At 37.5% G+C, this 24462-nt stretch overlaps 1 protein-coding gene and 1 long non-coding RNA gene across 3 annotated transcripts in view; one reads left to right on the forward strand and one right to left on the reverse strand.

Annotated features, from left to right (window-relative positions):
• Nucleotides 1-20705, forward strand: part of LOC121061326 — a 31985-nt gene extending 11280 nt beyond the window's left edge. The window contains exons 2-4 of the long non-coding RNA XR_005815051.1: nucleotides 9648-9864; nucleotides 10693-10749; nucleotides 19794-20705. This is a non-coding gene — a long non-coding RNA (uncharacterized LOC121061326). The remainder of the gene's footprint in view (nucleotides 1-9647; nucleotides 9865-10692; nucleotides 10750-19793) is intronic.
• Nucleotides 1-24462, reverse strand: part of PCSK5 (proprotein convertase subtilisin/kexin type 5) — a 251454-nt gene that overhangs the window by 86266 nt on the left and 140726 nt on the right. For both annotated transcript variants that reach the window (XM_040539991.1, XM_040539992.1), the window contains exons 10-11: nucleotides 16041-16144; nucleotides 975-1092 (exon numbers count right to left, since the gene is read on the reverse strand). In XM_040539991.1, the coding sequence (XP_040395925.1) occupies nucleotides 975-1092; nucleotides 16041-16144 (222 nt within the window). The remainder of the gene's footprint in view (nucleotides 1-974; nucleotides 1093-16040; nucleotides 16145-24462) is intronic.

Genomic DNA, 24462 nt, shown 5'->3' on the forward strand with positions numbered 1-24462 from the left:
CACTTATTTCCCAGCAGAAACACACCACAGTGTAATTTTACTGCAGCTCCTGGCAACTGCCTGGCTTTCTGTTAAGGGCTATGCTGATATGTCCACATGTTAAAAGAGGGTTGTGAAAAACCTGTAAAAGGAATAAGCCTTTGGGACAGAGCATTTTTGAGGATTAGTGGCCAGCTGAGAATTGTTGGGATTGTCATGGGATCACAGCTGCTTGTTAAGCCCCAGGAAATGCCTGGCATAGCCATAGTCCTTGCTTACGTAATAGCAAGTATTACATGTTATCTGTAGCAAACAGTGGGCAACCAGCATCTGACTCAGCTGGTTTAAATTGGCACAGTGTCCTTGCAGACTATAACAGTTATGGGTCAAGGCTGTCAAGTATATTTGTCAAACAAAAAGTATCCACAATGACCTTAATGCTTTGGAAACATGCCTTGTGTCTGATGCTTTCTCTGTAGTCACAGAGTGCACATACAGAACTTTGCTCTTAAGCCTGGTTCTATGGAAAACCTATCCTAGCAAGCAGACAGCAATTTAGTCTTAGCCTCTAGACAGGCTCTCTTGAGACTGACTGAGAGAGATACTATCATGTAAGGTTTTAATGACAAGAGTATTTACCTGTCAGACCCCCAACAGATAAGTTTGTACTCATCTTACAAAGGTGACTGCAGTGCACTCGATTGGACATTCTTCTTCTTAGACATTCTTCTACTTCTATACCAGTATTGATCAACATCCAACCTGGCTTGTTCTGTACCTTCAACTTCTGGGGCATTCTTTAAATTAGGGCCCTTTTTCCAATCGCTATGGGGAACAACCTTTATAGACAAATGACCTGAGATCTGTGAAGGTGACAGAGATCCCCAGTGTAGCTTTCAAAATCATACATTAAACACAATGCAAGGGAGGGTTAAATTATACCCAATTTCTTTCCACAAGTTTATGCCAGCAAGAGTTTTGGCAGCGGGTATTACTTGATTTGCCGATCCGTGTTCTCCACACACACATGCTGTGGAGGGACCGTTGTCCACTTTTCTGCCTCTATCACCATTGCTTCAGCATCCATCAGTCCAAATCCATAGAGGTGGCTCACTGCAAGACACAAACAGAACAGTTGCAATTATAGCATAAAACCTTGATTTTCATCATAGGCTAATTCCAGAGAGTCAGATCCTAAAAGAAACTGCTTCTTTACCACGTATCCCTTGCCTTCACAGAAAGCTCAAAAATCTCCTGGCCTGGAAAAATAATGTCTAATTTGTTCACTGAATCTGTTCACTGCTTTATTAGAGAGACAACAAATGACCAACACAAAGCATGGACAAGAACTACAGAATGCCAGGCAGTATAAGTGCCTCGGATTGCTCCTTGTCCACGTGCCCTAATTCAGCCCAGGCCTCTTACATAATGTAATGTTGAAGGTATAAAGAAGGTGAGGAGGGCTATCTTTGTTACTCAAATAGCAAGCACATGCATGCACATAAATATTGAAGGTAACTGAGACAGTGTATTTAAGAAAGATCAGACTGTCTTTTATAGATGTGGTACGCTCTTAACTTTCTTGTGTGTAAGCAGCATGTGGATGGTCTCCTATTCCTGTATGCAGTATGCTTCCCACTGTCCAGCCAACCAGCTAGACCCAACCTTTCCCTAAAGTTGCCTGCATGATGAGGGTGAGAAGCATGGCATCTGAAGTACAGTGTTTTAAAGGTAATCTTGTTCTTATGCAATGCTTGTGTCAGGAAGACTCCTCCCTCTACCTCCTTTTCACATCTGCAGATGAAGGACTGTGAAGTTACTGCTGGAGACAGCTGTTGACATTGTTGCTGACCTCTGATATTACCTACTGCATGGACTGCACACACAGTGGTACTGAGCACTCCACTAGCACTCTGTTAACACTCATACCTAGAAGTTACTACCTCACCTCTACCTACCCTTCCTTCATGCTATGGAGAACCATCAACGGTTCCCTTGCAAGAAACTCAATGTCTTTAATGCCTGAATGCCCTCTACTAAAAGAAGCAAAATGCTTTAAACCATCAGCTTTTTAGGATACAAAGGACTGAACTTTCAAATGTTCAGCAACACGACAAGACATTTCCTACAGACTTGTGCCAATCCTGTATCTCTAACTTCTTGCTAATTTTTAAGAGTACTTGACTTCATGTAACTGTTTCGGGCATTCCAGCAACTCACAAAGACTAAGAAGATTCACTTACTGAATCAGCTGTGTTTTGTTTGTTTGCATGTTTGTTTTGTTGCTGGTCCAACCAAAACAGAAGCTTGCAAATAGATGTTGATGAATTAGAAAGAGCTTCTAACTGTGTTGATTTTTTATGACAAATTGGTGCTCTTTGTAAAGTCCTGATGGGAGAAGGTGAAAGAAGAAAAGCTACCAGAGGAAGGAGTTTAGATCACAAATAACACTGTATTAATACATCAGTTTTACTTGCTACCAGAAAACCCTCAGAAAATCCTAAGCACTATTTTAATCAGTAATGTGACAAGGCATGGTGCAAGTTTTTCCAAGTGCACTTTGCAGCGGCTTTCAGAAAGCAGCCTCCATTTATTGCCAAACCAGAATTCACAGGACTCTCTCCAAAAAAAACCCAACCTTGTCTAACAAGTAACAGTTCAAAGCATAAAAATAATCAGTGCTTAAGGATCCTATCTTCCAAATATGGCAGCATCTAATACTGTCTGGAACTACCAGCCAAAGAGGGTTCCTCAATGGAAAATGGAAAATCCTGTAAGGTGCAATGACTGTGTTAATGAACAGTGGTTTTTTGTTTTTTGTTTTTGTTTTTGTTTTTTCCATCTCCTTTTTCCCTCATTCCCAAACTGAAGTGCATATAGCATGGAAATGTTCATTCTGAAAGAACTGAGCACAGCTCTTCTGCCAAAGGAGACAGGTACAATTTTCAGAAATGAAACACAATTACTAAAATATATGAAAATAGTTAAATTCAGCCTTCCTTCAGAATTCTGAATTCTCTTTAATATACACCACAAACAAATTGACGGGGAAAAAGATGTCCTATTTTTACATGTGTGTGGAGGCATCCAGAAAAAGGGCAAGGAAGGCTTAGATAGAGAAATTGTATTGTGAAGAGGGTTTCTGAGATGGAAATCACCTTGCTTATAGACATCATCTTGTAAAAACTGCATCTGCATGTTTATCTATGGAGTCACTCTTCTATTCTTAGACTGCATCTATTGCTTTGCTATTTAAAATTTTAGTTAATAATCATTGTCTGCTCAGAAGAACAGTGGGAGGAGCAAGAGTATTAACTCATGTGGTCTGTAACAGTTGCTCTGTATAGTAAACAGTTGCTCTGTATAGTACCACATTTTGACAGCGAGGGTTTAAATTTTTATGAATGGAAGGAACCTTTGAGCTAGTCCATAGAAAATACACTTTTAATTCCTGAAAGGAAACAATCTACTTCAGTGCTTGGGATGTCTGTAGTGCTGTAAGTTGCTGTGTCTTCAGCCGATATGTTGACCTGAAAGAAGAGACAAACTTCTCCTTAACTCCCTTTGTTCACCCAGAAATGAGGTCAGAAGAGCACCTAACAATGCCACCATGACAGACAGTGAGCTTCTGACTAAAATTTAAAGTGGCTTTTAAGCCAGCAAACACTAGAAATGCCCTTTTAGCCCTGATATGCGCATTAAAAAAACAAAAACAAAATCTAGTGAGTGAACTTTCTACCTTTCTAACCCTAAAAATTACTTTCAAGATAGTTGTGCTCATTTTTCATTCAGGAGAATTTTTTTTCACCCGAAGTTATAGCGTTGTGTTAATTGTCCATGACAATTATGACATTCAATGCCTAAACTCTCTTGCATGAGAACAGAGGTGGGAGTAAAAAGTTCTGCACCTGCTGGCTTTTTTTTTTTTTCCACAGTTAAAACAAAAATACATTTTTTTTTTTTCTTGAAAGGCCTTCCAATTCAAATCAAAACATCCTGACAGTCAGGGGTGCTCCTAAAGCCTTCCATGGCAGAAGCTTCCAGACAGCTAACATTTGGCTGTCTGCAATGTTTGCACTTCAAAGCCCTTGATCCAGTGGGTTGGTTAGCAGCTGCAGGTACCAGGAGAGGCCCATCATTTTCAAAGACTAAATAATAGCAATTTAAGAAACCATCACAGAGTTAAGAAAAGTAGCTGATCCCCCGTGTCTCAGAGAAAAAAGCAGATTTTGTCTCTTACTGCCTTCAAATTGCACCCCTTCGTCTGTGTATGTGATGGTACTGCTGTGAACTCAGTGCCAGAGTGCCTCTCCCAGAGGGAAAAAATGACCTTGATGGTCTACAAAGGGCCATAAATGTCTTCTGGTAAGCAACTGGAACAGCCATTGATTTGTATGCAAATGGTACTGAGCTCACTTCTATTAACACTGACAGGAAAGCTGTATTTGAAAGGTACTGATGACCGCAGAATGAGATAAGGTAACTGCGAGTGCAAAATGCCCCAGGACCTTGCACTGAAGTGCTCTACATTATCACTGCTGTGATTTAGTACTAGGCTTGATTGTTGCTAGGAATCATTGACCATGTTAGGGGAGGTACAGGGCTGTTCTGCAAGAAGATATTTTGCTTTCAGAGATGGAATTGGAATGTGAAACTGGTGTAATGTAAGCTGGTGGTTAAGAAATAGCTCGTTTCTCTTGTCAAACTTGAGGGCTGAGAACTGTGATCTCCTGGTGCTCAAAGTATCGATGGGCAGAACTATTCTTGAATCCTCTCTCTACTCACACAGCAATGCAAACTGACCTATTTCTATTTTTGCAAAATCACAGTCATGCACAAGGCTTTACAGATGCAGGACTAGTTTCAGAGAAACTCCTGGAACACAAAGTAAATATTGAGTTTTAGCTGATCTCTTTACTCTTCTTATCATTACAGAAAATAACATTTCCCAGAGCTAAAGTCCATTTATTTATCCCTAGAGCAGTTCCTCTATTAGTGCAGCATGAAACCAAGGCCTGCTCAGCTGCTGGATAGACTTCCCCAGCTTTTCATAATCCCTTTGTTTTTGTCTGAATCTGCTATTGAAAATTCAATAACTTTCTTATTTATGTACAAAGAAGATGCAAAGCTACCCCCAAATCTAAAGGCAGAATGTATATCCCACTTGACTGAGAGAAATATGAATGGCTGGAGCTGATAAATCATAACACAGCATCATGCAGACTGCAGGAAACCTGTGCACAGACACTGATAATACAGCACTTCCAGTGCTTCAGTGTAGCTAAACTTGATTTGTTAGGCTGGAGTTTCATTGCCTGTCATCAAGATCTCTCATCAGTAGCTTAGATGCTAAGCCTTCCTTGCTATTTTGCTCATCTGATGAAAAACACTTTAGAATATTTTCTCCCCACTATAATTTTGTCCTTTAATTTTCTATACCATGAAAGCAGCATCAGAAATATAAGCATTTCGTACACACACATCAAGTACTTAATGATTCTGAAATATCCATAACTTCGGTTTTTCAAATGAGGATATGCAGCTGTCCTCAGCTAGATTTAGCTGTTTGGTATGTAAATTATGGTCTGTTCATTTATGCTACCTTAGGATCTTGCTTCAGACTCATCCAAAAAAAAAGCTGCAAAATAAGAGTCTAAAATGCCCCTTATACTTTGATTTTCTTAAATGTTGCTTAGCAAGACTAGAAGATGTGAGACTCTTATGTTACTTTCACCAGATAAATACTTCAAGTCAACATACAGTAGCATGTCTTTTATGTTTGATAGTTTATTTGCAGATATAAAGCTCTAATTCTATATTACTTTAAGTTTCTGTTGTTTGCTTAGTATATTAGAATGCTTCACATTGCAAGCAGAAAAGAGAGTCTGAATAAAACTAATGGACAAGAAAGGAGAAGTGCTACAATTGGACAATGCTTAAACTATTTTCATTTTGTTTTGTCTTGTATTAACTTGTATTAACTAAAAGAGCATTGATCTTGAATGAGAATTCATCTTGTTTCGGCCATATCCTTAACTCTAAATTCCCTGTTTTGTGTCAACCTATGACCAGTAATCTGTGATAACTGGATGTGATTTCTGAAACATATAACTGCTTTGCAAGCCAATAACACAAAAGTGCAAGAACATTCTTTTTTACTCTTTGTTATAAAATCAAATCCCTCATGATTTTTACATTAAGTACAAGATTTGAAATTTTATATTTTATAGAGAACCAAACCTTAAATTTTTCTACTTAAGGACAAAACAAATAACAAACCCAGTCCCCCCTTCCCGTATGATTCCCTTAAGTCCAGGTATCTTTAAAGACTCAGCAGGGATGGAAGAAAATTGAGTTCTTAATCTTACCATCACACTACAGGAGGAATTAAAGGACAGAAAATTGTCCAATAAATTTGTCTTAAAAGTGGCAGCTACAAAGATGCACAATGAGAAACTGAGGAGTCCAGAGGATAGCAGAATATGTTGATTAATCTCCTAGTTGTGTTCATGTCAATTACTGATTTTTGTATCAGTACAAATGATTCCACCAATAATATAGTAACTGTGGATCAACTTGACAATTGATTTGCTGCCCCCTCTCCCCTGCCCCCCCCCCAAAAAAAAAACACACCACAATCACTCCTCTAGATTTTACAGATTTGTCTGATTGAAAGCTCCTATTCACTGATAAGTAAATTATGGACCTTCCAGGAGCACTAGTGGAACAGCTAGTAGAAGCTAAACCTCCTGCAGCCAGTGTACCTTTGTTTCTGTATGTAAATCTGACAGTACATCACCCGCTGAGACTGCTGACACAAAAAACAGACCTAAAATACACAACCTTAAAACATCAGGGAATTAAATCTAAGATCATATTAGTATTCACACTTTGGCAGTATTTATCTGCTTCAGGAATTTAAAACGTGGTTATTAAGCATAGCTACTGGCTGACAAAGAGGACTAAGAGCAAATGGCACTTTTGGGGCACCACAGTCAGCCTTTACTAATACGTATAGTAAGTACCACCCAAATGTTTCCCTCTCTCATGAATGTTAGCAACCTCAAGGCAGAGTTCTCTGGTCTTGGGATTCAGCCATCTCACAGTCAGTGGTCAGCACTGACCACCCCTGGGTACCCAGCATGGCCCTGCCAGGTTCTCCCCTGCATACAGCAAGGCCCAGGCAAGTATCTGATTCACTTCTCAGAGCTTGCTTAGGTATGGTTAGATCATGTTAATGTTGTCCTTAGAGCACATGGTACCTACTGTGCCCTGCACATGGGGACATTTTCCCGAGTGTCAAAGTACCCGTGTACATTGCTGAAAACCTCAGCAGAGTGACCAGGAAGACTGGTTTAATTCTCTGCCTCTAAAGGAGCAGGGTTGTGACAGAAGAGGAAAACTGACTATTGCTGGTTGGTGATGGCTAAGATGGACAAACTGCTTCTTCTCTGATCAGCATTTGGTCATGAATCATAAAGCCTTTACTGAAGACATTCATTTATATTGCCTAAAATATGCCAGTTTACGTGAATAGAATAAATCTAAGGATTATGTGAGTTTAGAAGGGGGAAAAAAATTTTGCTGAAATAAAGTTGGCTAGGGACCACCTACAGTAAAAGAAACTATATCTTTCTAACTCAGTGATAGTCTTTTTTATGTAATGTTTTCTTCTGAAAGGCATGAAGATCCATTTGCAAAACATGGCAGCTTGCAAGTTTTCTTTAAACAAAACAAGTTAGTTTGGGATTGCACCATGGAATACTTTTTAAGAAAATGTATTAGTTTCCTTTATTAGGAGCAAGTTTACCCTCAGAGGTACATTTAGGATTCCCCAATAACTTAATAAAAGCAGCCAAATGTCATTTTACTCTATCAAACAATAAAAACACATTTTGGTAAGAGCTGCTATGCTAGGCTATGTGTCAGAACAGATGATGACAGATGAGGTAAAGGGACTGTAAGAGGAAATGCTGACAGACTGTTAGCAGGAGACACAAAGACAGCAATTCTATGCTGCCAGGTGTATCAGACACATGGTGCAGAACATCCTCCTTGTTCTGTCTTGCACAGCGGCTGTCTGTTCTGAAGTATTGGTGCTCCAGAGGGACATTTAAACTCAAACTCATTCCTGACTAAGCATAGGGCTGCAGCAGATTTCAGCAGAGGAAGGACACACACAAATGTGCAGAGTTTTATTGAAGTATATTGCAAATTATTTAATAACAATGATGGTGATTTTTCTAACTTGAACAACACTAACTTCACCCCAAAGCAGCAAAAATACTAATTTGCTAAGAAGACTTCACATGGTCCCTATAGAAATATGTGGTAGGTTTTGATCAATAACCCAAAGCAAAAGGAAGTTAAACATTCAGCCAATTTTATGCCATTGCTGGATCAGTAGCACTGGTAATAGACCTTGTGGGTGAATTTCTGTATCTGTTGAGTTAAAAGCAACACTGATGAGCTGATTTTTCCAGAGAGAAAAAGTGCTGTAGTTACACACAGCTTCAGACATTTAACTGATCTCAGTTGTCCTACAGTAGCATGCATCTTTCCCTATTAATACTACATGTTCTAGATCCTACTAAGATGCTCTAGATGCTTAAAAGACCAAGTAGCAGATGGCGTGAACTGCTTCCTAACCAGCCTGAATCCTTGGCCCACTGAAGTAGAGACACTCTGATAATAAACAACTGCCAGTTTTATTGTTACAGCAGAACACTGAAGCAATGCAACAGCAATGAAGAGCTTTGGTGATCCCAAAGGCAAGTGTTGTTCTTAAAAAAAGATAGAATTACCCCGTGCATAAGATGCTTACCACTGCCGTGGACGTAATACAAGTACAGCTGGACTATTACCTGGAACATCCTCACAAACATTCTGCTTCAACAGTTACCATGTAAATGGTTCATGCAACTGTATATAACTTTTAGGGGTTTTCTTTTAAAATGCAGTCTTCATTGTATATAAGTGTTCTACTCTGAAGAATTGTATCAGCTTATCATTCACTTATTAAATTCATAGGTCCTGGCTCTTCTTTCTTAAGACTGTAAAATAGAAATCTATACTTCAAATTAAGTGGTAGACTCTTAGGTTATGAGTCCATAGGGGAAGACTTTGTTCCTCTATTCTCCCTACCTCCCTGTCCCCCAAACCTTTTCAGAGTTTTGCTAAAGGTCTGAGTTAGGCTTGCTGAAAGAAAATAACGTCAAAAGTTATAATTCCCATGGTATACATCCTGTTAGTGCAGACAGTCCACTTTGCAATGTCTGGAATATTAGGAGTTGCAGGGTATAGTAGTTGTACATAGCTTTGTATCTAGGACAGATGGACATCAAGTCTGTCAGTTGTTCAGCAGAGGTACTGTCTTTCAAAATTCTTTGTCTATTGAGCTGATCATGGATTGGTGACAATTCTGAGTGCTATTATAATAGAAATTTAAAGCCTAATTTTGCCTTTTGCCTGCTGTTACTCCTGTTTTAGAACCATTTCATTTACATTTTAAAATAGGTGTAAATTGGACTCACAATATATGATTCCAGGAAAGCAACCAACTGTAACACAAAATGTCAATCTACTTTTTCTTTATGTATCCCAGCACAGGCCTGAAGTTTCTGATTATATTCTATTTTAAATTCACAGTTCCTTTCCTTGCTTTTCAGAGCCAGCAGGGAACAGAGTGCTTTAGAGCGGATGAGTAATGAGAAGCTTTGACAATGAAGATTTTGAGGCTGGGAGAAGTAATGACACCTCCCTGGCTTCTCTCAGAGATTCCCTCTTCTACTTTGTACTTCTCCATCTCTGGAACTATACAGATGTATTTCTGATTTTACACCTTTCAACTGAAAGCAACATTGGGTGGATCTCACTTTGTGCTAGGTAAAAAATAATATATCCAACAACCATGACTGAGGCTGCAGAATCCAATATATTTTCCAGCTACCTTCCCCAAATCCCAAAGAGATCTTTTAGGTCTCACTCAAGACCAGCATAGTTTAGATACACTGCTATTTGTTTGGGTCTAACATATGAAATACTGAAACAGTCCTAATGCAATTTTAATATTACATTTTCAAAAACATTATTTGTAGCTGCCAGCTGAACTGTTACATGTGGAAAGGAAACAAAAGCCATCAATAAAAGTTGCAGTGACCATAAAATAAAAAGCATGAATCATTTTAAACTTGCTGCTAAAAAAAAAAAAAAAAAAAAAAAAAAAAAAAAAAAAAAAACACATGTTTTTATGCTCTTTTTCCTCCACCATCTTCATTTCCAAATCCCACCACCCCATATCTTTTCTAACTACAGCAATGGTCTTTGTTAGAAGTCATGATAAACTTTATGGTATTGACCTCATGATTCCTGTGATATTTAAAGATGGCTGTGGGATTCCTGAGGGCACAGACCTTTTTCTATCTTACATGTTCTGTCTGCTGGGGTGACACTTCTGCTCGCTGTTAGACTAGCTATTAATTTTAATTCCCTGTTACTAAACTAAATGGTGTCCTGATGACAAACAACCTCCAAGCATGGCAAAAAGCATTCAAATGAATGTAAACAGTTCAACTAGTGCAATACTAATGCCTGTCTATGTAGGTGAGTGCTAGTCTTTCTCTCAGACGTTATATCTGCCTTTGCTGAAGTCTAGGTCAAGTACATGTAAGATAAAGCTGGATTGTCTTTCTGAACACACATTTGCTTTTCCAGAACTCTTGCTCTCAGCCGCCTATTCAAGATTCTGGTTTGTGGAACCCTTTGTAAATGGTATGTTATATCTTTGTTTCCATTTAAATATAATTTCAACAATATTAAAGTCCTGTGGCTTAATGACTGGTAAATAGGACTCTAGGTGTCAGGTTCTTCTGATGTTACCTTTACACTAGTAGTTTAGAGAATGGCACTACTGAGCTGGAGCTTTTTCAAGAACTAATGCATTTGGATGCAAAATCTGACTTAATGGGATTGCCTGTGTGGTGGATAGTTGCAGAAATACATCTGTGGTGCCTTGGCAATGAAGCCATGGGCCTCTGGAGAGGAGCAGGTGGTCAGAAGACAAGGTGCTAAGGGTATTCCTGATGAGGAAACAAGTGCCTTGAGCCAACAGAGCCCTGGGAGAGCATGATAAACATGTCACATGTGAGAGAGTTTGCATTTGCCCGTGCTCTTCAACAGGTTGAGCAGGTAATTTACTGACAGCATTCTAAGCTGTCAACCTGAAAATATCAGCTTTATCTTTTAAAAGATTAAAAAAAAAAAATCATTAGTCCAGCTTGCATAGGATATAGTCTTCTTCATTCCTACAAAGTAAGACCAATGCAATTTCATGTGTTTGTTGTCAGATTGCCATACCACCCCAAACTGGGCCCTTACAACAGCCAAACTCAAAGCCCATGTTCTGCATGCTCCATGCACCATGTGCATGGTGTTATGGCTGGGTAGGAGTTGCTATTGGCTACTAATGCTGTATGTAAATGTCAGCTGGCAGCTGTAAGACTGAAGGCCATTTGATAGATGAATGGCTTTGATTGGTTGACATACCAGCTCATGAAATGCTTTCTGTTTTTCAAAGTCTTAAGCCAGCTTCTAACAATGATTTCAAAATATAATTTAAAAAATATTTAAAATATGCAGCAGGGTATTTATGAATAGCTTGTCTTCTCTGAAATATGCATACTGTTGTGAAGCCTTTCTCACACAAATCTGAATTTCAGCTTGGTTACTCATCATCCTACAACAATTCAAATCTGGGCAGTCATAGGAACACAGATAGTCTCATCTCTTCCTCATTCTCAGAACTGGTAGTGCCCTGCTCACAACAAGAATGATGACTAGTTTTATTAAAATTTATAATTAAACAATTATATTAAAAGGCCATAAACCATTAAGTGAGCACTTCTTTCCTAAAGCAGCAGAAACTTTGATTAATCTAAAATCTAAATGGATGAGACTTATCTCTGCTAGTCTGTCACACCCTGGCACAAGAGATAACTCAGTTTCTGTAGGAGAGTAACTCCACTGGGCTGGGGAATGGCCCAAAATGAAAAAAAAAAGGGTCTAGAGTTTTGATTTTCCTTTATCTTTCAGTAGCGTTTTATTTCACTGTACTGAAATGTTATTATCCATACTTTAGAGCCATGACGAGTGAAGGATGTTCTCTAAAAATCTCCCTGCAAATTTGTGCTATTCCTTCACTCCAAATGGTCTGTTTCCCCAGAGACAGTATTTGACAGTATTTGGAGCTTCGCTTACATATAAAGAATTGTTCAGATGATTTGATCATGGTTCATAGAATTGCAGCATCTCATTCTGTATCTTTCAACCTAGAGACAAGTTGGCATTAACATAGCATTCCCTTTTTATGAATGCATTTGCATGCTCTGTTGTTGACCAAACAATAGACACAACAAGGAGCCTTTGCATACCGATCTGCCATAGCAAAACCAGACCAACTATTTTGGTATCTTCACAAAAACAGATGTTCTCTAGTATTTTTGCATATAATCAGTTAATTAACTGTTTTAGTTATAAAAAGTAAATCTGATTTTGAAGTGAAATAGACCATTATGTATCCCTATCTAGTAACAAATATTACATACAACTGACTAGACCAGAGAATACTCCAAAATAAGTATCCGAGTCTTTCTTCTTGAGACTGCTAGGTAATAGGTTCCTGAGTAAAGATGCATGCAGGTTGGCAGCAAAACAATAATAAAAAAAATTACCAGGAAAAAATTCCTACACGTTTCTGGCTTAATTCTATTGACATGCATTTAATGAATGCTGTTTACTTGCCAGAAAACTAAACAAATATGGGCATTGCTTTAGCAAATCGACTGGCTGGCTCAAGTGCTTTTCATGAATTAATCTTTCTTTTTATGAATGTAAGACATAAAAAAACAGAGATCTTGCAACCAATAATGATTGCTCCTTCTGTGTGTTCTGCAATGGAGAAACACTGCAAGGGACTACAGTGAGGGACAGTGTTGCCATGCAGCCCAGCAAAACAGCCTACTGAAAAGCATGCTGACCCACTTTCAACTACCAGCTCTTGCTGACCCTTTGTTGAGAGAAAGGTTCTTCCAAGTTTTTGTTGTTTTTACCCTTTCAGCTCTTCTTTCTAAAGGAGCAAGCCAGTCCCTCTCTTTCTCTTCATTTTTTCTTTCTTTTCCAGATGCATAGAAGAAAGGCAGATTGTTTCTTGTGACTGCCTTTACTTTAGTTAATTTAGAAAAAATCTTCCGCCCCTTCTCCTGTTAAGAACATGCCCTGGAAGAAATATGGATCTTGCCATCAACAAAATTATGATACAATTCCTTGAGGAACTCAGTCTGATCAGAGTAATTCATCTACGAAAAACCATACATTAATTGTTACTCTTGGCAACAGTGAAGGATAATAGTGTAATATTATACTAAATATTGCCACGTGCAGTAGTAAAAAAACTGTTTCAGCCTTTCCAGCAGTGGTGTGCAAACCCCCTTTTGAGTTCAGGTTTGGATGTTGTGATTTAATCTAAATCTTTTGCTTCTCCTACTTCCAAAAGCAACAGAGGTTTAAAGAGAGCTGGATTTTATTGGAACCATTTGCTCAGCCTAAGTTGCCAAAATAATTTAGTTAAAACTGGTGCTTTTATTTGGGTTAAAGTTGATTCCTGAGCTCCACAGAGGTCGAGGCACTCAGTTTGTCTTCCTCTTTTTCAATTCCACCATGGAGTCTACAGCAGAGCTCTGCCAGGTCAAGTTGTATTTCCTGAGTCCCAGTCACCCATCTGAGCTTACCTATGTTCATGATTTTGCAAAAGTGGAGTAGAAAACTTTTTCAGCCCTTTTCCTCACAATTTGTCTGCTACAATACATAGAAAAATGTGTGGATCCAAGGATTCAGAATAAGCAGGCGCTAGTGGTGTAAGAGTGCAAACCCTGCTGCCACTGCTGCTACTGCTGGTGCATTAGTGTGAATTCTCCTTAGCTAATGAGTGACAGCTGCTGTGAAATGCCTTACAGGGTATTTGGCTCTCTTGGGCAACAAGTGGAAAAATATAAAAATATAGAACTTTGGAAGTGAGCTGGGGGAAAAAACACTCTATTTTATGCTACTTGAAAAGCATTGTTTGAATTTCAGATAGTTCCAACAAAATGATAATACAGTCACAAAGTCCTGCCAAAACTTTTTAAATCCTGGGATATGTTTCACAATAACAAATACTGTAATGTTATTGCAATTAAGGAAGTATCTATTTCTCACTGTATGCGTTTCTGCATGTGGGCATGAGCTTGTTGTAAATGGGACAAAAGCAGGCTCTTGAATGTCCGAACCTTTGCATGGTGAGGGGGCTGGAGTCAAATACCCATTTCTAAAACTATCCTCTGTAGTTAGAGTCTGGTTTGGATCCAAAAATGAAAGCTTTTTTTTTTTTTTTTTTTTTTTTTTGGTTCCTATTCAGTTGCAGAAGAAATGTCATAGGTCAGAATGATATATTAAGGATGCTCTATGGTAGCAGTGACTTGTTCTGGAATAGATTAATGCTAGGCTTCAGTTTTAAAGTGAAACCAGGGTAAGGATTTGATGGTTCTTTTTTATTACTTTTTTTTTTTTTCTCTTTCAGGAGATCCTAGCACAAAACAGTTCAAATCTCAAGACTTCTACTCATCTTAAAAGAAGTACTGCTGTCTTGGGTGGAATTCCTATAAAAAAGAACCAGAAATAAGCCCTTCTGGTCGTTGTTTGTTTTTTTTTAAAGCAATCCAGACTGAAAGCAGTAGGAGTATAGTGAATGGAAATCAGAAGCCAATGCATGTTGAAATACAACACTGGATGGATTAAAGGGCCAGTTTTAATCCATCTTGCAAATGTATTTATTATTTATTTGATGAACTGAGAAAGCCACTCCTTATCCTTGACTACAACATGAGTGGCCAGCAGGTCAAAGGAGGCAACTCTCCACCTCTACACCACTATTTTGGGACCCCACCTGGAGTAGTGCATTCAGCTGTGGGACTCCCAACATAAGAAAGACATGGACCTGTAAGAGCAAGTCCAGTGGAGGGGCACAAAGATAATCAGAGAGATGGAGAACATCTCCTATGAAGAGACACTCAGAGAGTTGGGGTTGTTCAGTCTGGAGCAAAGACAGCTCCAGGGGGACCTGATAGTGCCCTTCCAGTACTTAAAGGGGGCCTGCGGGAAAGACTGTGAGGGACTCTTTACCAGGGTGTGTAGTGATGGGACAAACTAAAAGAAAGTAGCTTCAGATTAGATGAAAGGAAAGAATTTTTTACTCTGAGGATGGTTAGATAATGGAACAGGTTGTCCAGAGAAGCTGTGGATGCCCCATCCCTGGAAATGTTTGAGGCCAGGTTGGATGGGGCTTTAAGCAACCTGATCTAGTGGGAGGTGTCCCTGCCCATGGCAGGGGAGATTGGAACTAGATGATCTTTAAAGGTGCCTTCCAGCCCAAACCATTCTATAATTCTATGATTCTACAGTTCTATGATTCTGTGATTGAAGAGTACGATTTTTGTCCAGTTACAAATACTTATAGTTCTGCATTTAATATTATCCTAAATCCTATAAAAAATTTAAATATAAATAATGTAGAGTGAATAATATAAATCAGAAATTAAAAATAGTGTTTCACCATTTTTAATCAAAGCATTTAATGCTATTTTGCCATTTTAAAATTGTAAACAATCCTAAATGAGAACACAGTCTGCATCCAGTAACTGCTGTAGCTTCACTTTATTTTATCAGAATACTGTCTATATGAGGAAAAATTTTAAAACACCTGATTTACTAAATTTTCTCTTAGCAGTGCACAAGATAGGACTGAAAGAGACTAATTGGATCTGGCCAATGCATTTTGTAGCTGCCATTTTTTATTTTAGTAATTTTAAGAGCTTTCCTTTATAAAAAAGAAGATAGGACCCCTAAGCTTGAGCCTGTAAAGTCTCAAAGCTATGCACAACACAACAAACAAATTACTTGAAATTGGTTCTTCTTCATAAATGTCAAATAAGATGTTGTCTCTGATGGCAAACAAGAAAGAAAGTTCTCACCCTTATAACCAGCTGCATTGGTTTTCCAGTCGTTAGCATTCAGATGTCCTGCACGAGAAGTCCTGACAATAATATGCTGTATGTCTCTCCATGTCAGAAATGGACTAGAAAAAAGGGGAAACATAAAGTCACAGATTAGATATATTTTATTGGAATGGAGGAATACGAGTCATGAAAGCTAAAAAATATCCAAAACTAAAACAACCCTCACTTCTCTTCCCTGCTCTCCTTTTCCACATTCAAAATAGCATTTCCTAATCTTACAGAATTACTACATGAAATTATTCATACAGCTAGGAGGCTTGCATTAAGCAGACTATAAAGATATATGATACTCCATCGCACAAACTTCTAGTGTTTTGCTAAGTAAGGGAAGATGAAGGAGTACATTTCATCCAGACTTAATTTGTATGACCACCAACCACCACTGTATGTTATGTACCTTGGCTAGTATAAAGGAAAAAAAAAAAGCAAAATGTTGGCTCACTGAAAAGTTTTACTAAATCTTAATAACTGTGTGCTCAAGCTGTCAGTTTCCTTAGACTTGCAGCTCTGACTGAAACTATTTCACATGCTCTGTTATTCATTTGACTGTTATTTGCCTGGTCTTGGTATTCAGTGAGGCTCCATGGGTACTCTTCAAAGATGACCAAACAAACAGCACAGTCTCTAAATAGTTATAGAGCAAGTGCCTGATGACACAGAGTTGTATTCCTTTAACACACTCTTAATAACCTGACCACTGCAATGGTGAAAGAAGATGCCATTTTCATTCTCATTATGAAACTAATATCCATTTATCTTGTATGAATGGAGGAAATCTATAGGGAGTGTAGTGTTCTTGTTGCTCTTAGGTCGACCTCAAGGAGTATTTCTTCTCTTAGGAGATCATTTAAAGGAGCATGGGCATCATAGGGGTATTTTTTCTTTCTTCTCATTTCTGTTTTTGTCTCAGCCATAATAAGAATAGTATTCCATTTAAAAACGTGGTTAAGTAGAGAGAATGAAAAAGTGAGTAATTAAATAACAAAGAGAAAGTACTGCAGCACAGAACACTAGTCGAGTATCATTCTCAGAGAATCATTATTTACCCTTACTCATTGGCACAACTCCACTCTGTTGTAATAATGAAGACAGATCAGAATGAAGTTCTGGTGAAGACCCAGTACTGGCAGTCTACAATGTCCAGCACTAGGCAGTCATTGAAAACCTGGGAAACCTCAGTTCCTTAACACACGCTCTGTCTCTCTGACCAAGAAGTAACCCAGCCTGGCAGAGAAGTGACTTATTCTCAGCACTTATATTTAAGGCTTGATGAGGAATGCTTGTGCTCTGCTTGCACTTGCAGGTAGAAGCTAGAAAAAAGAAACAGTCAAATGAGTGTGGGAAAGCTCAACCCATGAGTGATTGTGAGTGGGTCACTTTTTGGGGTAGGTAGGACATTCCTATCACATGGAGTTACCCTATACTTTTATACCAACACATAGTTGAATTCCTAGAAATTTCAATGACAGATTTCTTTGGAAAGCAGACACGGGGTAACAACAAATATGCAGAAATATTTGATTCTTCTGTATTGAAATACACAGAAAAATCTCACTCAGCTCTCCATCTGAGGTACATAAATGAATGTTGTGTGGGTTGTCATACCATTCACAGTGTTTCACATATTGCAGTACTTGTTATCTCAAAATAATACTCTTTTCAAAATACTTGAGTAGTCAATGCGGTATGTCACTTAACTATAGGAGTAGAAACTTGCTTATCATGCGAGCTGAACTCAAGCTATTAAGAAGCAATCAGTGAATACATGTGATAATCTATTAAAAAATGTGTACTTAATTTTCATCCAAACTGCATCCATTTAGGTTTTCAGATGATGTATTTCAGCTTCAACAAGCTGTACCTTTAGCAGAAGGTAGTAGGGAAACAGAAGTTACTGCAAACCTGCAGCGTACTTGTTTATAGAAAAACTAGCGCCTATCCTATCCACATACTGACATATATTGATGTGTACTAACTACTGGGAGTTCACCATTCTGGGTAGAACTACTGAAAATGAAAATCAATTACCTTTCAGAACCATAGTCCATAACTCTATAATAAATAAAAGCTTGGGATGTGAAGGCCATTCACTCACATAGAACTTATTCTTACACATTCTAAGTTCCAACAGTCTTATAATTCATAAACCTGAAAACAAGTTGAAGTTGCCTAAAAATGTCAAACTTATTTTATTCAAAGTTGTAAGGAATAATCCAAAGACAGGCACAAAAACATTTAACCATATATTTTTTTCCTGTTTATTTTGCAGAAATATGATTTTATTTCTGGATATATCTTTTCTATTACAGGATATTTCCCAGTGTGTGTGTGTAAACTATGGGTATGCTAATGTAAACTAGCACCTTTCTGCTTACAGCAGGGACACCACAGTATTTTTCTAGAGTCAACACAAAGTCCTTTTCATGCTTGCTATTAAAAGAGGAAAGAGATGGAATAATCTAAAGACAGATGATGATTTTTAAGTGAATCTCTTATTGACTGTAGACGGATTTTTCTGTAATTTTTTCAAAGCTGTATTAATTCATCATCATTTAAATTCTCTCTTTATTTATTTATTTATTTATTTATACAGGACACAAGTGTATTCCTGTGCTTAAGTTATTCTGTTGTTTTTAAGAACAGCTGATGCCTTCTGGCCCTAAGCATTCACTAAAACATTAATATGCTCATAGATGCAGATTTAAATTTTTTTTTTTTAAAGTAGAATTTCTCACGATAGACAGTTGGACTAGATGGCTATAGTTGTTTATTCAGCTGAACTGGTAAGAATGAATGCAAAGTAAAAAAAGTCATGGAATGTAATGAGCATTCAGGGTTTGTAAGATAGGGTATGCTTGGACAGTCACGTAACATGCTTCAAGAAAAAGAATCAATATGATTTTGTACCAGCTCAGGAATTTCACTAGGAGGCTGTGTAAAGTCTTAGAAAAACATGTTTCAGGCCGTCAGGAAGACCTCCAGGAATCCCATGAGCTGCATTCTTTATAAACTGGAATCTAAACAATCTGTTATTCCATAAAGCAAACTGTCCATGCTACTGGTGAAAAATAAGGCACTAAAATACTGCTCTCAACTTTAAAAGGAGACATTCAAGATAGAGCACCCTCAGCTGATTATTTAAAGTGGAATGATGAAGCTAGTGGTGGTGGATCCATCTGTCTTCAGACAAACAATTTGAGGCTACAGTGGACTTCACTTGATGACATTAACCTTCAGTCAGAAAATGAGATTATGTCTTAAAATTATGGTTTACTTTTAAAACCATAAATCATGGCAAATCTTGAAAACCGAGCCATTCACTGTTGTATCTACATAATCACGTAACCATAAAAAGTTATGTAACATTTTCTGTGGCAGAAAACCTGTGACCGAAGTTCCAATTTCCAGGACACAGCAAGATACATAGCCAAATCAGTCTGTCAGTTGTACAACTTCCACATAATTTGATTACTGTAAAAGTCATAAAATTTTATGTTTTCTTCTTAGTGAATGACATTTTGGGCATATGTATATCAAAGAGATTTAACAGCACAAGAACACTATTCAAATCAATTTCTGTAACACACTACAGAACCTTCACTATACTAAAAATTGAGCTATTGCCAGTTAGAAATTTTTTCTCTATAATAGACACCTCATTTGAACCAAAATAGGTCTGCAATTGTTTGACTTTTTTTTTTTTTTCAGAAACTTCAACCAAAAGAAAAAGGAAGAAAGAAATTGGAATGATGTCAAAATAGCAGTTCATTTGGAGAAAGAAAAAGGATTTTTTTTTTAATTTTTTTTTTTTTTAGACAAGACAGTCTAGCAGCCAATTTTGAAGCATCTGGAAAAATCACAGATTTTTCAAAAATTGAAGGTAAGTAAGTAAACAGTTGTTTGCTAGCCACGTGGGCCCCAGATCCAGACAAGATGTCACGGATGTTAATAGATTTACCACTTGATTTATTTCATAAGAATTAATGACTAAAGATCTTGAAAGGAACAAATGCATGAACAAGAACAGTACTAACTCTGCTTGATAGTGGACTGATTTCAAAAACTGGTCAATTTCCTTCCAGAAAAAAAAAAATAAATCATGTCTCATCTGAACTTGCCTTGGGATTACACATACCAGACAATACTCAAAATCAAACCAGAATAAGCAGAAGTGAGAACACTTACATACAAAAGTACTTGTACAGCAGCCAAAAAATAATGAATGTTGTGTCCTTAACCGACTATTTATACTCTGAGGTACAGCCCTTTTCTTTCAAGCTTCTCAAAATGTTTATAAAACAACGTAAATGGGAAAAAAATGAAACAGGACAAGTATATAATCACATTATATTACAGTAATATTCATTTGAGATTTAACTGTATCTTTAAACAGGAACAAATATCATTATTCAGACTGCTTAGAAATAGTAGGTCATCATCTTTGGACAAGTTTGATTTCTTCATTCCACAAGTAGTATCCCTAGTGACAATTGGACTAATCTTGGAAAAAATAAAATATTCAGGCTCTATCTTTTTGCATAATGACACAGTGCCAAAAATAACAGTTCAGAATAAATAATTGGTGCAAGAGAGTAATTAGTAAAAATATCACTCAATATAATGCTGATAGAAATGGGGTGAAGATGCTGTTTGCCTTTTTAGCAATATGATAGGGTTAGCAAGATGAATAATGATTGCTGTATTATCTTAATAACCTGAATTTTGAATGTGACACAGGTGTCCTATCCAGAAAAGATATTTCTTGCCAAAACAGCAGAGGCTTAGGTGAATTGCTGGAAGAATACAATTTATTTTTTTTTTTAATCATTATTATTTCCAAAGAATCAAGGAAAACAAACAAACAAACAAACAACAACAACAAAAAACACTGTATCATGGGGTGGATTAAGAAAAATGATCATCTTTCAATTTATAGCTATCAAATAACCTCTTTTGGAAATCTCCACTATGACAGAACAGACATGGGTAATTACCACTATAAACCACCCAAAAAAGAGTCTCTGTGCCCTAGACGTCTTGTAGAGCAGTAGGAAATCATTTTCATCATGGATATTTGCATAATGCCAGCCTTAAGGGCCTTATGATAAAGCTATAAACAAAACATAAGAAATACTTTCCTGGTTTATTCACACATTCCCATTACTTACAAATCAGCCAAATTGTCGCATGATATCTACAACCCTATTACCCATCCTAATGACTCCTATTTATAGCCCCATGGACAGGAATATTAGCTGTGTTAATGGGAGTCATTCCTCTTTCCCAGGTCACACAAAGTGTGAGTGTGAAGATGCCAGTTGCAACACAGAATTTTAAGATGGATGAGACATGAAGACTACCTCTAATTGTGGTGCTTATCCTGTGCTTAGGTGTCTAAACAGTATACACCATAACCATTTAATTCCCAAAAATTGGAAGATAAAAACCATGGAGCTCAGTGCTTAACAATCCAGTTGCACATACACAGGACACATAAAATACATGCTTTGGACATGCCTGACACTCCCAGGGGTTCTAATTACCATGTACTCTCTAAATAATTCCATTAAATGTCTGCTAGAAGAGAAAAGGTTATCATGTGTTTGCTGATCAGCATGTAGCTCTTTCCCTGTACATACATATAAATTTTCTGCTTTAGTGGTCTTTTCTTTACCTGACCAGGTAAACCAACATTCATTGAATTAGTATATCAAACAAAACTTTATTTTACTTGGTTGCTGTGAAGTTAGCTGTCAGTTCTCTGCTTACAGCTGCTTTCTGGGTATCAGAATGGCCTATCAAATAGTTATAATTTCTCCTACTAATTTCTGATTCACATTTAGTTTCATCCAATGAAATCCCTTTGAAAGAAAGCCAGAACAAACTCAAGCCTGGCTAAAGATGAAACTTCCTTAAAAAAATGAAAGACAACCAAAAATACCATAAGTGTAAACAATTAATAGCATTAAATGGCATACACAACAGATCTCTGTATACAGCAATGTGCAGTTACTGAAATTTTGGGAAATGCCTTTTTAGGGTCAAAATTGCTGTCAGCAGCCTCTTACATTAATTGTCATATTCCTCCTCTTTTTCCATCAATACTTTAGCTTAAGCACTGGACAAAGAAGAACAAAGCGTGTCTGAAAACTAAGTGCTGACTGAAACTCATTAAAAACACATAATTTAAACCAACTGCATTCTGAAGTGTCCTGACATTTGCCAAGTTTTATTGTTGAAAGACACACCAGATCTATCCATTTCAACAGCAACTATCTTCAGTAATTTTAAATATACTAAACTTAAATATCTCATGCTCCCAAGTCCTACATGAGAAGGTTTCCATTTAAAGCTAAAGCTTTTTTGAAGATCTTTTCAAGGTAGGGGCATTTGGCTTCACAAGATCATCTTTACCTGTTTATGTCTGGCTTTATAACATTCACTTTCTATTAGTGAAGTGCCTTCACAGTTTCAGAGAGTATCATTTCTACTAGACGGAGAAAAGTGCTAACTAGAAAACAATCAATGGCCCAACTGTAAGGTTGATAATGATGACTTTCTGAGAAGAAATCTCTTAAGACTGCAGGGAGACTGTAATCTAGCAAATCTGTTCTTCTTCCACCTTCCATGTTTTCCTTTTGCTGTAAGGACACAGGAAGGGAAAAACAGAAGGGCTCCCTGCCCTCAGGATCAGTATCTGGATGGCCAGTAGCAGCCTGAACAGCAACTTCAGAGACAACCCTAAGCTGAGGCTGGAGAACACTTAGTGAACCAAGAAACTACAGGGAACAGAGCTGCCAAACTCTTAAAACAGAGAGCATGCCAACTGAGATTTTTCAAAAGCTTATAAAAGCAAAAGGCATTGCCTTGGCACCAGAACAATGGGTATACACTTGGTCTATTTCTAGCTGTCGCTGCAAAGTGTAGACAGTGAAACTCAATGAAAAATTTAAAAACAATCACAAACACTTTTACTTTAACATTGACTCAGTTTGAGAAATGTCTGGATGGAATTTTCTTAAAACTTTTTCTAAAGAAAGTTACACGGAAAATTTCAGACCAAACAATTATTCTTTGGCAAAGTTATACATAACTGAAAACAGGACCTTAAAATGGCAAAATCTGGGCAACCTGAACTCAGGGAAATACTTGCAATTCAACCTCTACATAATAACTAGAATTGCAGAAGTGGCACATGTGGTTAAAGCTCAAGAGAAACACAGGTTCTAACCACAGTGTTTATTTTAGTTTACATTTTCCAAATACTTCACCATTAAGAGCATTACTTTAAATTTACTCCAAAAAAGCAAAGATTCACAAAAAGATTTCTAACTTACACACTCAAACATTCCCATTTATAACAGTCAGTTAGTCAAAGAAGCTAAGGCTGATGGACTTAAATGATAACTTCTTCTCTTACATGGGAATCCTACATACAGGTCACTTGACAGCACTTCTACGGTTTGCCTCAACTGTCAGAATCACCTTTAGCCTCTGACTATAGTTATGAACAAAATCCTCATAACTCTGATGACACAGAAACATGTTCTCTCTACCCGGAACTGCCTTCTCAAGACATTATATTGCTTTTCTCCTTCGCTGATGCGGTCTGAAAAAAAATTAATGAATATGGGAAGTACTGCAAGTATCTGATCAGTTTTCAGAAATCCAGTCTCTTTCTCTGGCACTCCTGAATGCTGCAATGTGAACTCCATTTTCTTTTCATCTTAGTGATTACACTCAGTTTTACCTTACTTTTAGAAGAATAAAGTGCAATGTCACTTTTCTGAATTGATCAGTGGTATCAGAATTCACTGAAAATCTTTATCTTTTCCCAGCCCTGCCTTGTTCTAGCCTTGGCTTCACATAACTAAAGACAAATGAAACATGTAGGTTATATGAAGAGAACCATGGGAGAAGGCACAGAATGTCTCCAGATCTATACCACTGAGAAAATGTAAAAAGATTAATACTTGCATTTCAGTTGCAATTTCTTACTCACATAACTGCAGTTTATTTATCATGTACCAGAAAACATGCATTGGCTTTTAGGCAGTGGTACATTCAGTTTACTTGGGGATGTATAATGGTTTGTTTTTTTTGGCAGTGCTGAAGCTACGTATGTTTTTTTATTATTATTATTTGGCTTTTCCACAGGAACATGGCACAATCCCCACTGGAATCAATGTGTCATATTATCTTCCTGACTGATTCACACAAATCCCAAGTTCAGACCTTTCTTCAGTGAGAGAGAGTATTTCTGATATCAACAGGAGATGGTACTATGTAACACAAATAGTGTTATATTATAGGGTCATAGAATCATAGAATCAAAGAATGGCTTTAGTTGGAAGGGACCTTGAAGATTATCTAGTTC

This window comes from Cygnus olor, chromosome Z, assembly GCF_009769625.2.
Source record: "Cygnus olor isolate bCygOlo1 chromosome Z, bCygOlo1.pri.v2, whole genome shotgun sequence".
Classification (NCBI taxonomy): domain Eukaryota; kingdom Metazoa; phylum Chordata; class Aves; order Anseriformes; family Anatidae; genus Cygnus; species Cygnus olor.